Source organism: Triturus cristatus, chromosome 2_1 (assembly GCF_964204655.1).
Source record: "Triturus cristatus chromosome 2_1, aTriCri1.1, whole genome shotgun sequence".
Taxonomy (NCBI): Eukaryota; Metazoa; Chordata; class Amphibia; order Caudata; family Salamandridae; genus Triturus; species Triturus cristatus.
The window spans coordinates 306,640,028-306,657,533 of record NC_140581.1 but is presented as its reverse complement, the minus strand read 5'-3'; the positions used below and the strand labels follow the sequence as shown (position 1 = coordinate 306,657,533).

At 47.0% G+C, this 17,506-nt stretch overlaps 1 protein-coding gene across 3 annotated transcripts in view; it reads right to left on the bottom strand.

Annotated features, from left to right (window-relative positions):
* RIMOC1 (RAB7A interacting MON1-CCZ1 complex subunit 1) overlaps window positions 1–6,959 on the bottom strand; it is a 352,796-nt gene extending 345,837 nt beyond the window's left edge. For all 3 annotated transcript variants that reach the window (XM_085631178.1, XM_085631180.1, XM_085631187.1), the window contains exon 1: window positions 6,807–6,959. In XM_085631178.1, the coding sequence (XP_085487304.1) occupies window positions 6,807–6,924 (118 nt within the window). In that variant the 5' untranslated portion in view covers window positions 6,925–6,959. The remainder of the gene's footprint in view (window positions 1–6,806) is intronic.
* Between the last annotated feature and the right edge of the window lie 10,547 nt (window positions 6,960–17,506).

The following is a 17,506-nucleotide window of genomic DNA, read 5'->3' as shown; positions in this document are numbered from 1 at the left end:
AGGAAGCTGTAATTCGTGTAGAAAATCTACTCAAGATTCAGATAGAAGCAGTACCCTCTGATGCTACGCATGATGCTGTTCATGCTATTTTACAACGCAGGAGAAACTCCTGGTGCTAAAAATCAGCGCAAATAGCACGACGTAGCACACTCCGCTGCTCGCAGAACTCCGCGTAGCGAGGCAGAGTTTTTCGACACTTCGCAGAGCTCTGCATAGTGCGATTCAGCAAACTCCGCCCAGGCCTAACTTGAACCTTGACTGGAGGGTTCAAATCCTGCCTTCTTCCACTGAACCAACAGCTATGTATTTGTGGGCAGCTCACTGTATCTTTCTGTGCCTCAAGTTGGACTAATGTCTGGAATTTCATAAAAAGTAAAACAAAATAAAGAAAACTGTACAACTATGCCTCGTAAAAAACTAACATAACACGAAATTGTCGCAGCACTAGTTAGCGCACTGCACTGACTGCTTCCGAATGTCCCTCACACTACATCCTGGTTTATACAATCTATTGTGCTACTGTTGTTGGTACAAGACCTCATGTCTGAGATGCTGTTCCTGCTGCAATAAAAATGTACGCTTTAAAGTTCTTGGCTGCTTCTAGGTGCAATGTCTGATCTGTCGCAAATACCTAAAATAAAACTATTGCTGTCACGTTGTGCCAGGGTGTGGCTAAATACCCCAAGGTTGTGCTCATCACCACAGTGACACTAGCACTAAGGTGCTGCAAAATTTGCCAGGGGTGCCACTCAAAGATCCCATAGGGCCTGTTAAATGAGCAAAAGGTGGCACTCAAATATCCCATAGGGCCTGTTAAATGAGCAAGGGGTGGCACTCAACAAGTCATGATTCCATCCAATATTGTAGGGTAAATTCCTTGCCAAGTCTCCCAGGTCCATGCATGAGTGATGTCTTTTGGCTTTGAATTGTGGGACTTGTAGTATTGTTTATTCCATTATAAAACAGAACTACAAGTCCCAGAATTCCAAGCCAGAAAACATGGACTGGTGCAGCACATCGCGCATGGACCTGAGAAACTTGGCAGCTATGAGGGTATCACCCAATGCACCACAGTGCTACATAGTATGGAGGTGCTAAGGAGAAGCTTACAGAGCATTCCTGCACTTTTGACGCCTACAACTGAGCCATTCAGGGGGCAAGGAGGAGCATCTCTTGAACAGTCCTTGGGGATTACAAGTGATGCATCTCAATGCCAGACACTAAAGCACAACATTTGCACATCAACACCACTCATGACTAACAATCCCCTCAAAAACATGAAGACACAATGCACACTCAGCACCCAGCAGCAAACCAGGGGTACAACAGGCCTCTCACATCACTGGATACCTACATTAACTCAGCACATAAGATTCGATACTCCAGAGATCAGAATATATGGTCTGCAATAATTATTGCCTATTACAAGTTTAACCCTGCAAAATGCGGCATAACATGCAGATTCTAGGGCATAAGGTGAGACCATGGGTCCAACTGAGCGAAGCCGGGATGGTATTTGAAAGGGGTGAGGGGGTGGAGTGCAGCAGCAGACAAAAGAAACCCACACAGCATGAAGCGTGACACACATGTACCTAAAGTGCCCACACAGACAAAAACACAGTACAATGCCTGGTTGAGTGTGGGGGAAGCACTGCTGGAGTGAAAGCTCGGCGAGAGGGAATCACGCACCCCCTGGTGACGCCTACAAGCAGGAAGAAGGGATCGCAAGATAGCCCGCACAAAGGCCGGGCGCCGATGCGTTGTGGCTAGGAAGGTTAAAGAAAGGAGAATGCGGCGGGAGAGAAGCATGACTGATGGTGCCCGCAAGTTAAGGCCCTGCAGCCTATGCTGACCCTCCTGCAAGAGGCGAGAGTCCTCCCCCGTACATGAAGTGCCCACGTGGGTAGGTAAAAGGATGGCACCGATAGTGAAGCAGGCTAAGGGCACACCAGCGTGGTAAGTGGAAGTGGATAGAAAGCACGCTGCCTGTTAGTCTGTAGCACACCCCCGGTGTGGCCCAAAGTACTGTTAATAAAGCGTAGCGCAATTGGGTTGGGAGGAGGCCCAGAGTGGAGACCTCGGCTTGAGGAGCCTGAAAATGAAGAAACTCTGGGACAGCCATGCCACCATGGACACATCCGTGCCCTCGTCATCACTTACCTGCTTGCTCTGGGCTGTGCAGTGCTGGTAAGAGAAGGGGGCGATATGGCGTGTGCCATTCCGCTGTCCGTGAGTGCTGCTGGGTATTGATGTGGCATTCAGCCAGCAGTAAAACTGGGCCTGCAGTGGCCAGGGGCTACTCAGGGCTGCATCTGCACCAAATGCCCCCAGCAATCTGCCATTTATTCGCGTTTTCGTGTCTGGGACTGATCAATCGCTGCATCCACACAGGGGGAGGCTGTGCGGCCGGGAACCCCCCTCTCCGTCCCACATGAGGAACAACACCCGGGACCACTGGATAGCTTGAGGCTGGCGGACTGTCCCGACCCCCTCCCGCAGGTAAGGCCGGGGGAAGCGGCGCCGAGGATCCTGTCTGTGGTCGGCGGGAGGAGAGCAGCCCGGGTCAGGGGCAGGAGAAGCGGAGGGCGTGGGAGAGGGAGTATGAAGACACGGAGGGGAGATGTAAGGCGAGGGCGTGGGGGAGGAGGCAGATGTGGAGAGAGGGAGCAGTCAGGGCAAGGAGAGGTGAATGTACGCACAGGCAGGGAAAGGGGGACGTGAAAGGGAGGAAGAGAGGGGAAGAAATGAAAGTGCAAGAAAACAAGAGAGAGAAGAGGAGGAAGACGAAGAAGGAAGGGAAGGCGAGTGAGAGCAGGGGAAGGGCGGTAAGGAAAGGTAGTGCCTAAGAGGTAAGCAGAGATAGGAAAGAAGTAGGGGTGAATGCAATAAAACGAAGAAGGACATGAGCTTCAGGATGCGAGGGGGGCAGAGAGAGAACAAGCTTTCGCCACTTTCCTCGGCCACGAAAGTGAAAGTGATCGCGCTGCCGAGGAAAGACACATGGCGCTGCGCGCGTGCACGTTCACGTGCACTGAAGCTTTAGGCCACGGCAGCACTTTGAAATTCCCAACTATAAAATGTCTCTCCGAGCCAGCGCAAGCGCTGGGGCTCAGCGAGACCTAATAAGCGGAAAAACTGAGGCAGTGGGTGCCGCTCTGACAATTTTTCTTCGAGTGAGGAATAGTCCAATGAAGGTGGCCTCTGGCAACATCCGTTGAGTTTCATTCAGCGTGCGAGAGGTTCATCGAAATTCAGTGTGTGGCCACTTTAAAATGGACTGTCTAGGCACTGTCGCTCCGTGTTTTTTAGGGAAGTTTGGTCAGGATATAGAAGGCATATCTCATCCTATTGCAGCTGAGCGAACACCCGCACTTTCACTTCGCCACCATTTTATTGACATTTCTAGCTCAGAGGATTGTGCACTAGCTGCAAATGTCTGTGTATGTGTGTGACCTACAACTCACAAGTTTTTATCTCAACAGGCTGACTCGACCTCTCACCTTTAAAGGTCAACACAATTTACACTCTCCCTTAAGATGCTTCTTAATAATACACGCCCCCTCAATATATGGTGCGAGCAGGGATGCCACTTAACCCCTTAGGTGACTTCACCATCATGGCTAAGTGAACTTTAATGGGCCAGTCAGCTTCTTGGGAGGATGAGAAAATTCAGGGAAGGTGAGGTAGCACCGCAGTGGGCAAAGTGCTACCAGTGGAGGTATTTGGGGACCCCTCACTTGACGGGTCAATGAGGTGATGGAAGGAGGGCGAGGTAGTAGAATTTAAGTCCACGGGACACCGGTGGGTCAGTGACGTACGTGGTTCCAAGGAGGGTGAGGTAGCCCATTCAGGTCCACGGGACACCTGCCTTGTTGGGCAATTGAGGTAGTCCCATGGAGAGTGAGGTGGTCCATTAAAAGATATGTGGCGTCTAGCATCCTGGCAGGGGTCCAGCCTAGCACATTACTCACCAAAGGGCCAACAGCCTGCTGCAAACAGTCTCCTGTCAGTCCATGTCAGTAACGCCACCCCAACCCCTGTCCATTATATAACAGCTTGATGAGATGAGGTCTTTTACACAATAGCCACGTTTATCTTAACGCGTGAATTTCAGTTGGCCCCGGAACCAGTACAATGAGATACCGTAGCTGTGAGTGTACAAAGTGCGCGGTGCTCGTGTAACTATGCCGTTTTTTTTTTATATCAAGTAACTCTCCGTGTAAAAAAGTTTCGGTGTATTTCTGAGGTGTTCCGAATTTCAGCGGGGAGGATGGTGGGTGATTTATTACTACTTTGCCAGGGCCACACAGTTTGTGCAATTGGAGCTGCATGCACATTACTCACCAAAGGGCCAACAGCCTGCTGCAAACAGTCTCCTGTCAGTCCATGTCAGTAACGCCACCCCAACCCCCGTCCATTATATAACAGCTTGATGAGATGAGGTCTTTTACACAATAGCCACGTTTATCTTAACGCGTGAATTTCAGTTGGCCCCGGAACCAGTACAATGAGATACCGTAGCTGTGAGTGTACAAAGTGCGCGGTGCTCGTGTAACTATGCCGGTTTTTTTTTTATATCAAGTAACTCTCCGTGTAAAAAAGTTTCGGTGTATTTCTGAGGTGTTCCGAATTTCAGCGGGGAGGATGGTGGGTGATTTATTACTACTTTGCCAGGGCCACACAGTTTGTGCAATTGGAGCTGCATGGATTCTTAACTAAGGTGTCTGACTTTCACACTACGAAAACGTAAGCATCAGACCGCGTGCCCCAACAGCATGGGCTGTTTTTTTCCCTCATATGTAGGCATCGCCGCCAATAGTAGGGGTGAATGCAATAAAACGAAGAAGGACATGAGCTTCAGGATGCGAGGGGGGCAGAGAGAGAACAAGCTTTCGCCACTTTCCTCGGCCACGAAAGTGAAAGTGATCGCGCTGCCGAGGAAAGACACATGGCGCTCCGCGCGCGCGTGCACGTTCACGTGCACTGAAGCTTTAGGCCACGGCAGCACTTTGAAATTCCCAACTATAAAATGTCTCTCCGAGCCAGCGCAAGCGCTGGGGCTCAGCGAGACCTAAAAATGACTCTCTTTAAAGGATTTCCCTTCCCCCACAACGCTCACCTTGCATGACGTCATGCTGTAACTTCTCCACTAGTGAGAAGTGAGCACATAGATGTGCCCGCTGTCACTGCAGTCGGGAAAAAAAACGGACCGGCTGTGCCAGAGCACAAAACAGCCCGATAGTGACCCGTTTCAAGCCCCCCCTTTGAAAAACTGCCGGTGCTAAGCACCGGTGAGACCCGGCCCACTTAAAGCCCTGTCTTTCTGTCACAGAAAAATACTCGGTTGTTTAAAGGTGAAGTAACTCCCAGGAGGAGAACAAGGCTGGAGGCTCTGAAAAACTGGTTGAGCTGGGTGAGTCAGACAGAAGCCTCTGTATTTGTCCCATGACCCTTCAACTTCCACTAAGGTAACTCGTCCACAGACTCTTTCCTCAACCTCACAGCACTCCGTTCCTGACTCTGAAGCCAGAAGCCCTCCTGTCAGGTAGTGGAAGTACAAACCCTAGATAGACTGTTGGTGATTAGAATATGTTTCTCTATGAAACATCCTCTTTCCCTTCTGCTAGATGGCTTTGGCTACACAATCCTTGTACGTATGCAATCATCAAGTCTCAATTTTAGCTTTGTACCCCTTATCCTTATCAGCAGTTCAACAAGTCAGGTTTTGTTGGCCCAGTGCACTTTTGATATTGTGGCTGAGAATAGGAAAAACTGCAGTGTTGAACGGAGTCTCAATTAACAAGCATTGGCATAGCCAATAGGTCTCGCTTTTGGGAGCTTATAAGTATTTGGTTATGCAGCACAATATCCTTAGTGCAACAACATCAACTGTTGCATGGCTAAACACTTATAAGGTCCCATAGGCGAGACCTATTGGCTATGCCAGTGCTTGTTTTCCTTACTTACAGCTGAGACACTGGGTGACATCATCCGGTTATAAGACCGGATCTTCCCGATTGAGTGGGTGTTGAATTTGTTATTTTTCTTTCTTTTTAATATTTAAAATTGCCCGCTCGTCGCTGCCGGCCTCAGGGTTGTAGGCATTCAGCTGTGTACCATCTTCAATATGCTCATCATGCTTCCGGCCATTGGTTGAAGGCAAATAGCTGTGAAATTGATATTTCGAGCTCCAATAAATGTTCCATAAAAGGTAAGACCAAGTGGCTTTACCAATTCTTGTTTTAACTTGTGTCATATTTTGTAAGCTTTTGTTATTTTAATCTATTTTACCGTATTATTAGCATATCTATCAAATGCTCTGATCTAGTAAACGCCAAAGATTGTGTGATATATATTCCTGCGATGTCAAACCATACCCAAATATGTTCTCATGCTTAAAGAATGTTGAAAGCTTCAGAATTTTAAATTTGTAAACTAAGAAAAGAGCCTGGCACCTTGCATCACACGTTCCACGTAAAAAAAAAAATTAAGGCTGTAAGATTGGAAAGTGAAAGGAGATCCGAAATAGTAATAAAAGAACATTCAGTACGGCGACCCAAATAAAAGTAACGGCTTGCCAGTACAAGCGTGAACTAACGCAATATAACTTGGTTCCTATAAAACTGTGCCAGAGCGATACAGTAACAGCCCAGAGGGACAGCATCGTGTGAATATCACCGCCACCGTCCTCATAGACCCCGCCCCGGTTCCACCACCTGATGAGACGACGCCCACAGTGTAGCTCCCAACCCCTAGCTTCTGAAAATAAGTCCCGCCTTCCCCCGACAGATGTCGCCCCATCTCACCCTCTTGACTCGTTGCCTTCTCCAGACTCTTCCATCTCTTCTCTAGACGCTCCGCTTTCTCCTGCAGCAAAGCGTCAAAATCTCTCTCCTGCAGCAAAGCGTCACTCTGGACAGACATAGCGACAAAACTGCAGTAACCGCCGTGCTCACGTGACGGATTCTGACAGCACGTGATTACTATCCACGCGCACCCGGAAGTAACCCATCTTGACGTGCTGGACCTAGGAGGAGGCAGCGTTGGGAGACGATACTACAAGGAAAGGAAAACAAATAGTAGCCAATTGTGCGGAGAATTATCTGGCAGTATTATTTGGTTATTTTTCAATTTCAGCAATATAATGTAGTGTCTGGACTTTGGGCAACATTACACCTCGTTAGTACCTGGGTGTAATGTTGCCATTTGAACAATAATACTGTCCGTGGGATGGTGACTTTTCAAAGTGGGTGGGTATTAAAGTGAGCTAATGTGACTTAACGACCGAGCTTGACTGAAATAAGGGGAGTTTTGGGGGTGGGGAGAGTTCCCACCCCTCCCCCAGAGAATATTTGAAAAAGAGAGGTGCGCATAGTACATTTTAAAGCTAGTTTTGATGAAGAATATCTCGAAAAAGCAGTGAAGTTTAAAAAGCTAATTCTGAAAGTGTAGCCGACTTCTGAAGTACTGGGTATTTTAAGCCCAGCGGTGCAGGGGAACACACCCTATGACTTCGGGGTTCTTCCTGTTTCAGACCTACAGAAACACAGAGTGTTCTGGGTGAAGTCAAAGATCAGTTTATTGGCTGCAGACCAATTACAGGTATCCTAGAAGTACAACAGCGTGTATGTTCTCAGGAGACTGCTGAAAATCACAGAAACGGGCTTCTTCTTAAATACAGGATATCCTGCTTCAGGCATACATTCCTTAGTTTACGATATGGCCATTACATGTATACATTACAAACGAAAAGGCAGAGTCATGATGACCATCCCACATTCCAGTTAAGCCAGCCCGCAATTATTTACACAGCAAGGCTCAGATCCCACATCAGATATCGATAGGCCCCAATAAACATGAGCATCTCCTGTTTGGAAAACAAGCCATAAAGCAGGAACAGTCAGGTGAGAAAGAGATTAGCTGGAGGCTCGTGTAGGATGAAAAGACTTTATGGTGTGTCAAGCCCTGATGCTAATCACAGGTGGCCAGAGGACGGGGAACTCGTAGGACCAGTTTGACCTGGGGCAGCGGAGCCAAGCTGCCCAGGTCACAGAAAAGTCAAAGAAAGGCACATGTGCTCTAAAAGGCCCGTATTCGCTTCATGCTATGTAGCCTATGTGAGGGCAACCATAAGATGGCCACCGCTCTAAAATGGAACCCACGTAGTGATGTATAATAGCGTATACACAGTGCATTCATAGCTAAAACGTTACACAAAGCACTTGTACATACCGCATTAACCATTCGCGGTTCACTAATACCGGGATAGACAGGGGTAGGGCCCTGCCTCCTACGCGGTCCCAAATTCTAAAGTACGACAGACCCTCCTTTTGCCCTTACATAGGCAATAACTATACTCATTTCAATCCGAGTCTAGGTCAATATTCACGAAGTCATGGAGATGTTGCTGTAGCATCATCCTATTACTTAGCTCGTCCCTCGATACAGGTTTCCTTACACATAATGTAGCACAGAGGCCACATATCGCAGGAGCACACTGTACGCACAGACAGAACAGGAAAAGGATGGCTAAGATCATTCCAATGACCATCAGAACTTTCCAACCCCAGGCAGATATCAGTTCCCAGAACCACCCCACCAGTGACCAATCTCCTTTATCCACGTGTATGGATTCGGATATTTTATGTAGTTTGGAGATGGCTTGATAAACTGTTGGAGCGTTGTCTGGTATGAAAATGCAACAACTAGATTGGATAACCTTACATACCCCACCGCGGTCTGCAAGTATGACGTCTAGAACCATGCGGTTCTGCAAAGTCATGAGGCGATCCGCTTGGAGCTCAGCTGTCAAATTACCAAGGGCACCAGCCGTAACATTAACAGTGGATTCAACCACACGAGTCAGCTGTCTCAGGTTCCTACTATTAACCATAGGTCCCCAAAACGGCAGGAAACCCAAAAAGAAATCTCCCGCTTCCTGACCGGCAGTATCCTCCTTACTAATCACACCTCTCACAACTCTGGTCTTGTGATAGTCAGAGGCGGCAGTAAATGTTGGCGGTAGCAGATTTGCAATATAACATGTGCCCGAGAAGTCAGGGGGCAACCATGTATATGCTCGGTCATTGCAGATAAAATATGTACCCTTGGCAGCCAAAAACGCAGGGGAAAACTGTGACGGAAAAGTGTACGTTTCAGTACAGTCACTTCTTCCCAGTTGAGCTCTAGGATTCTGACCATTACCTTGCAAACAGAACCGACCTATGTGGGGTACGACCCAGATTGGGGATGAGATTTTTCGCTGTCTTTCACCCAGACTAATACTATACCCCGTCGCGTTCCACCCTACATAAGCTCTCAACTCTTCTTTGGGAATAGATGAGTATGCGTCGATATCTCTGCTCATATCGGCAACTCCTTTCATTAAAGCTTTATTATTGGTGCTAGGTCTGATGGAACGCGGTTGTCGCGGGGAGTACGCATCTAGTGCATAGAGAAATATGGTCTGGAATGCCCATGACGATCCATTGTAACTATACGGCAGCACTAGATAGGGAATACCCTTATTAATGGTATGTGGCATTAAACCACACACCCAGCAATTGGTTGTATTCATGACTAGTTGGTGTTGGTGCAGGAGCTGAATAAACGAGTTATTCACAAATTCAGACCGTCTAGCTTGTTCATGTTCAGGCAGAGGGTGAAAAGAGTGTGAGGAGATAGTAGGAGGAGGTATAGGCTGTACAGTGGGTGCAATGGGCTCTTGAGAGGAGAAGAATACAAATCCTACAGTAAACACTACCATACTACATAATACAAACAGGCATAAAAATACAAAACGTTTGCTCTTCATTATTTTACATATTCTTGCTTTAAAGTTCATTTCCTCAGAGAGTCTCTCCATCTTAAAAAACTCCATCCTCTAATCGTGCCGCTCGCGGCGGGTGAGTATCTTCTGCTAAGGAGTACGCCTGTCAGTCCAGGGAATGCCCTAGACCAACCAGAACCGTCGACCTAACGTCTTCGGCCTGTACCCCAAAGTCTTGGCACCGCGACCCTGCGGCTGAACCCGGATGGTGGTTCGAAAAACAAAAATTAAGAAAGTCCTTCAGATGGGAAAGCTCTGGTTATCAAAAAATAAAAAGGTAAAAGAAAAAGAATATTTATTTGTCCATAGGCCTTGGTCTTAGATTGTAATGGAGACGGCCAGGTACTGTTTGATCTTGGAACAAGAGTTCAGGCTCTGTGGTGTCCAATCGAATTGACGGTGGCACAGCTTCTTGCAAGATATCGTCACTTTCCTGTGCTGAAGTTGTGCCTTTTATGCGTGCATCACTGAACGGCACAAAACGAGGTACAGTGTCTGTTTCAGAGTCAGCGATACCCTCCTGGACCGACTGGTCATATGGCAGAGGCAAAGGGATCCTCTTCACGTGGGCGCCGTGGATCCAGTTCTTTTTCCCCTTTACTCGGACAGCTGATCTTGTGGAAAGGAGCACGAGATGAGGGCCGATCCAACGAGGCTCATCATTGCTCTTGCGCTGAAAATTTTTCACCAACACCCACGTGCCTGGGTCGATAGGGTGTCCTGGAGCCTCAGAGGCATGGGGAAGAGTATCGTGCACCTGTTGGTGTAAAACACGCAGTTTAACCGTCAAATCATACAAGTAATCAAGCAGTACTGGATGCTCGATTTCACTGAATTTCGTCGGTCTTGGCACACCCCATACATTAGCCGGGCGGCCAAAAACGACCTCGTAGGGACTAAGTCCCACTCGTGAATGCACGGTCATTCTGGTGGACAGGAGTGCTAGAGGCAGAGCGTCAGGCCATTTAAGACCTGAGCTCGCTTGGATTTTGGCTAGTTTGAGTTTTAGAGCGCCATTGTAGCGCTCTACTAATCCAGCTGATTGGGGGTGATTTGCAGCATGGAACTTTTGCTTTATACCTAGTCCCTCACACACATTCTTCATCACTTTACCCACAAACTCACTCCCATTATCACTCCACACCATTCTTGGCATTCCAAACCTAGGGAAAAATTCCTTCACAAGGGCTTTGGCTGTGGACAGAGCAGTGTTATCTTTTCGAGGATAGGCCTCTATCCATTTTGAGAAAGCGCAAACAACCACCAATACATATTTCAGGTTGTTGCATCTTTCCATGTGGATAAAATCCAACTGCAAAACTTCAAATGGATATGATGGAGGCGCAAAATGACCAGCTGGAGTTGGGGTTCCCCTACCAGGGTTGTACTTCAAGCATACCATACAATTCTTGACCACATTCTCTGCACACTTAGGAATTCCAGCATTCTGCCATACTGGAGCCAACAACTTACAGATTCCTTTCGTACTGATGTGTGCCATTCCATGTGCCATAGTAACCACTGGAAGCACATATGCATCAGGTAACAACCATCGCCTATGTTCCGACAAATCAATCCAACAACCATTCTCATCCAACTTACCCATACTTTCTCTCCACTTGCTCAACTCTTTCTCTGTGGCTTCAGCTTGAAGGGACTTCACACTCTCTATTGTGTTTTCACACATTCCAACATCACCAACCCATCTGGCAGGGCCTGCAACATACATTCGAGTCTTTACATCTTTTGCTGTTTCTTTCGCGACTTCATCAGCAAACGCATTACCACGACCAACATCTTCAGTGATTTTCTTGTGCGCACTGCATTTCATAATCGCAACTTGTGATGGTAGGGTCTGCGACTCAAGGAGATCATTCACCAACTTGCCATTCTGAATCTTAGCTCCATGCGAAGTCAGGAACCCACGTTCCTTCCACAATCGCCCAAAACTATGAGCCACGCCAAAGGCGTACTGGCTATCCGTATATATGTTCACTTTCATTCCTTCAGACAACACGCATGCTCTCGTAAGGGCAATCAATTCTGCTGCTTGAGCCGAATTTTGTGGCACACGTGCAGTTTCAACAATCGTGTGCAAAGTCGTGATAGCATATGCAGCAGTCGTATCACCATTCCGAAGCTTGAAACACGAACCATCCACCCATAAAGTACCATCACACTCAGTCAGGGGAGTAACTTTAAGATCTACTCTCCCTTTCGTCTCTTCTTCTGTTCTGAACAGACAATCATGTTGCTCAATCTCATCTAGGTCTGCTGGGATTGGTAATAGTGTAGCTGGATTCAACGTGTTGCATCTCTTTATGTGTATGTGATTTGCTAACAGTGTCAGCTCATAACCAGATAATCGCGCACTAGTTAAGTGCTGTGTCTTGGTCCTGTTTAACAATGTGTCCACAGCATGTGGAACCATAACAATCAATGTATTATCCATTACTAGGCCAGCAGACTGTCGAATAGACATAGCTGCGGCAGCTGTGGCTCTCAGACAACTTGGCAATGCCCTCGCTACAGGGACCAAGGTTGATGAAAAGTATGCGCATGGACGCGGTCTGTCGCCAAAAGGCTGTGTTAACACTGATAATGCGCAACCATCTTTCTCATGAACATATAATGTAAAAGGCTTGCTGTAGTCAGGGGTACCCAACACAGGAGCTGAACACAATGCATTACGCAATTCCCCAAAAAATTTCTGACACTCTTCAGACCATGGGATAGGATTCGGTGTGTCTTTGCATGTTAATGCTAACAAAGGTTTTGCCAACAAGGAAAAATTGGGAATCCAATGCCTACAGTATGAAGTAATGCCCAAGAAAGCATGCACTTCTCTCTGTGTTCTTGGTACACTCAACTGTGCAATGGCTTGAATTCTTTCTGGGGTCAGTTTCCTTCCCTCCTTCGATAAGAGATGACCTAAGTAGGTCACTTCTTGTCGACAATATTGCAGCTTTGAGAGAGACACTTTGTGATGGAAGGCAGACAAATGACGCAACAATGACAAGGTAGCGTTTTTGCAAATCTTTTCAGTATCCGCGGCGATTAGTAAATCATCAACGTACTGAATGAGGATAGCGCCACTGGGTAAAACCAGTGCATCAAGCTGCGCTTTTAAAGCCTGACTGTATATTGATGGACTCTCACAGTAGCCCTGGGGAGCGCGTTTAAAGCGGAAGCTGCGACCTCCTAAACTAAAGCCAAAAATGTCTCTGCTCTCCTCTGCAATTGGGATGCTAAAGAAAGCATTCTTTAGATCGATCACTGAGAACCATGCAGCGGAGGCTGGAATCATGGTTAACAAGGCAGTTATATCAGGGACAACTGGAAACTGTGGCACAACAATCTTATTAACCTCTCTAAGATCAATCACAAATCTGTAAACAGGTGGCTGTGAAGGGTCCGTTCATTTTAAGACAGGTAAAACAGGACTATTGCAAACGTTGCCTCTTGTCTCTTCAATTACACCCTTTTTAATCAAATCACCGACAATTGCTAACAATGCTTTCTGACCTTCATTGGAGATCTTATACTGGGGAATACGTGGCAATCTGACATTGGCCTTTAAAGTTACCACATATGGCGGTATTTCCAAAAGACCCACATCATTGGGACCAGTAGCCCAAAGGACATCCGGAAGGGATGACAATTCAGGTGGCATTGCATTTTTAGACAAATACATTGGGGAAATCACTTTCTTACCTAATGTAAGTTGTACTCCTGAGGGAGAACAATATAGCGTCGCATGCAATCTTTTTAGCAAATCTAAGCCTAGCAAATTTTCACCACAACCTGTTGTTAGGTTGAGAGGTGCTTTTAGCTCGCAAGGTCCAACAGAAAGAGACATAGGACTAGAAATCGGGTTCCTAACTGGGGCGCCAGAAAAACCTACTGAGACATTCATTTCGCCAGACAAAGGCGCGCCAGGGAGTTTTGAATGCATGATTGAACTCTTTGCAGCACCAGTATCCAGCAGAAAGGGCTCCGTTACATTTGCTGTAGTTACTTTAACATAAGGTCCGCTCTGATCCACTGGCACTGAAACAACTCCCTCTCTCTGTCTACGGCTGTCCTAGTAATCATCATCTTCTACATTGTCGTCTTCCGCATAATAATCGTTATTGTAGTACTGAGCTGTATTACCAGTCGCGTTGGCTTGCTGATCAAAGCTATTTATGGTATTTTGTGGCGGAAGAGGACGCGCGTTCTGGAGAACATTCCCACGCCCTCTGCCTCTAGGAGCTTGCTGACCACCTCTACCTCTTGTGCCGTACGCATTACTGTTACGCTGCATTAATTTAGAGCAACTATATTTAAAATGACCTTCCTCTTTGCAATATGAACATTGGTTGGGACCTACAGGGATTCGTGGTTGATAATACCCATTCATTTGCTGACTATTCTGAAATTGTTGGGGTTGCTGATAGATACCTTGTGTTTGCCTATAATTACTCTGTCCTCCACGTGGCGGATAGGCCTGCTGCAAAAGGACCTTTGTCTTTAGTTCTTTCGTTTTCTTATCTGTTCTATCCTTCTCATCTTTGTCTCTATTTTCATAATACTGTGCAGTAGCCAGTATTTGCGCTGAAGAGGAAACAGCCCAAGAACTTTCTGAGTCTTTTAATTTCTTACACAACTCAGGAAGTAGATTCTGCACAAATTTATCAACAAATAACCGTTGGCCACCTTCAGTGCTCATGTCTTGACCACTGTGGTCGATAAACGTTTCTTCAAACCTGGTGAAGAAATCGGACACTGTCTCATCTTTCTTCTGCTTGCATGCAGATAGTTTGTCCCAATTTACGCGCATCGCGGGCATTATGGTCTTCATGTATGTAATAATTCGACCAGGGAGTTCTGCCACTAAAGGGTCAGGCTTTGCGCCACCAACTTGTCTAGCGTCTGCGGCAACGATATTAGCCCATGTACCCCCTAGTTCTGCAGCATGATCTGTATTACGGATGGATCCCCATAAGGGCTGTGGAACAACATTCCCAAATAACATATCTATGTCAGCCAGATTCATGACGCACGATTCTGCAGTTTGGGATAACTCCTTATAATACCCTGTAGGGTTTTTACGGGGATCAGGCAATGTCTGTTTAAGCGCTATTACTTCAGATCGTTTCCAAGGGACATGCACCCAAACACGCTGAAAATGTTCTGGCATAGCAGCAATACCATGAGCGGCATCAGCCGCAACAGCTTCCTTCCATACCGGAGGGACTTCTCTCATAGGGTATTGTCGCGCTTTTCCCTTTCTCCCCACAGGGAAATCTTGTGCAAACAACGACTGTTGACAATCATCATTCCTCAAAGATAATAAGGTCGCAACTGCTTTATTCACATCGGGGCCCACAATCGTGCCTTTTCCACAATCGAATCTCACTCGACATAACTCCTGCGGGTTTGGATCTCTACCATGATCATCCAATTCCTCACAGAGGATTTCACACATTTTCTCGAACACATACCTCTGTTTCGGGGCATCCCATTGGTGAAAAACGTCAACAACTGACTCCACCTCATAGAGTGAAGAAAAAATAATCCACCTACGCGCCATATTATCTAATACCTTTTTCTCTTCAGGATCAGGCAGCTGACTGCGCAATTGCTTACGTTGTAAACCAGGAGTCGCACTAGATGACCCAAAGAGAGGCGACATTAGACTAGTAACTACATTAGCTAGTCGTTGTCGTGCTGAAGGAGAAGTTGAGGCGAAAACAGGGGGATAGACAGAGGGAAGAAAAACAGATTCAGATACAGGTACCTGGGTAGTGTAAGAAGGAGCGCCAGGGGAAGCCGCTGGCGTGCCAGGCAAAGTCGCAGGAAGCGCAGGGGCAACAGGTAGCAAAACTGGCGGCCCTTGAGAGGGCTGCGCTGCAGGGATAGGAGCCAGCTGAGGAGGAGCTGGCGGCTGTGGGAAGGCTTGCGGCATATTTACTGGAGGCTTCGCATTTACAAGCTGTGGAGGTGCGGTGGCATTTTGCGCATACGGGGGTGGCGAGCTTAACAAATGGGACATTAGGGAATCTTTCTCTTTCTCTTTTGTCTCATCTTGCACAAGGGGTGACAAAACAGGGTAACATTTATCAATCCCTAGTTTGCGCTGTCTATGTAACTGTTCCTTCATTTGTTCCTCCTCATTATCTTTAAATTGCAGAGCTGCTTGCATCACTGACATACCTCTCTCTCTCTTATTTCTCTTCGCTAGCTTAATTTCCTTCTGTTTGGCTTCCTTTCGCCATAGGCGGAAAGAATCAAACATCGCCGGCCGGGCTTTCTTTTTAAACAATTTAATTTCCAAATTATCTAAGATATCTGTATCGAAACTACCATTTTGGGGCCATTTTAAAACACCGTCCTTTCTGGTGTATCGGATCCATATTTCATTATATGCAATGGGGCCCACGCCATGTTTTACATAAAGCTCATAAGTAGGAGTTCCAATTGGAGGAACTGGACATGAATCCTCTAACTGGAAATCCCTTCCACAACCCAAACAAAACAATCTACAAAATACACTAGAACCAGGCATCTTCGCTCACTAGTCTAGTTTCAAACGTCAAAGGATTATCGAATACGATAGTCTCGTGAATACACGAGTCCTCTGGCTTTGGGACTTGCAAGCACCAAATCAAAATGATCCCGAAGGATACCAAATTCAAACTAGGAGACGCTCCACTTATACTTAACTGAATATTGATGATCGATGGCGTCACCAGAAGACTCTCTCGATTGTTTCGCTCTACCAAAAAATCGTCAAGGGTCCAAAACAGGGCGATTAATCAGGGCAGCAGTCCTTCGTAGCCGTCGGGACGCGGAGAACCTCGCAGAAAAGACTTTCGGACCACGTCGACATGCAGGGGTCGATGAAGTGGCGGCCTTCCTCCAGAATTTCCACACGAAGCTCCTCACGAACCTCTGGCTTGGACCGGTACCGCTGAAATTGCGCCGAGTTGGGCGCCAACTGAAGTACTGGGTATTTTAAGCCCAGCGGTGCAGGGGAACACACCCTATGACTTCGGGGTTCTTCCTGTTTCAGACCTACAGAAACACAGAGTCTTCTGGGTGAAGTCAAAGATCAGTTTATTGGCTGCAGACCAATTACAGGTATCCTAGAAGTACAACAGCGTGTATGTTCTCAGGAGACTGCTGAAAATCACAGAAACGGGCTTCTTCTTAAATACAGAATATCCTGCTTCAGGCATACATTCCTTAGTTTACGATATGGCCATTACATGTATACATTACAAACGAAAAGGCAGAGTCATGATGACCATCCCACATTCCAGTTAAGCCAGCCCGCAATTATTTACACAGCAAGGCTCAGATCCCACATCAGATATCGATAGGCCCCAATAAACATGAGCATCTCCTGTTTGGAAAACAAGCCATAAAGCAGGAACAGTCAGGTGAGAAAGAGATTAGCTGGAGGCTCGTGTAGGATGAAAAGACTTTATGGTGTGTCAAGCCCTGATGCTAATCACAGGTGGCCAGAGGACGGGGAACTCGTGGGACCATTTTGACCTGGGGCAGCGGAGCCAAGCTGCCCAGGTCACAGAAAAGTCAAAGAAAGGCACATGTGCTCTAAAAGGCCCATATTCGCTTCATGCTATGTAGCCTATGTGAGGGCAACCATAAGATGGCCACCGCTCTAAAATG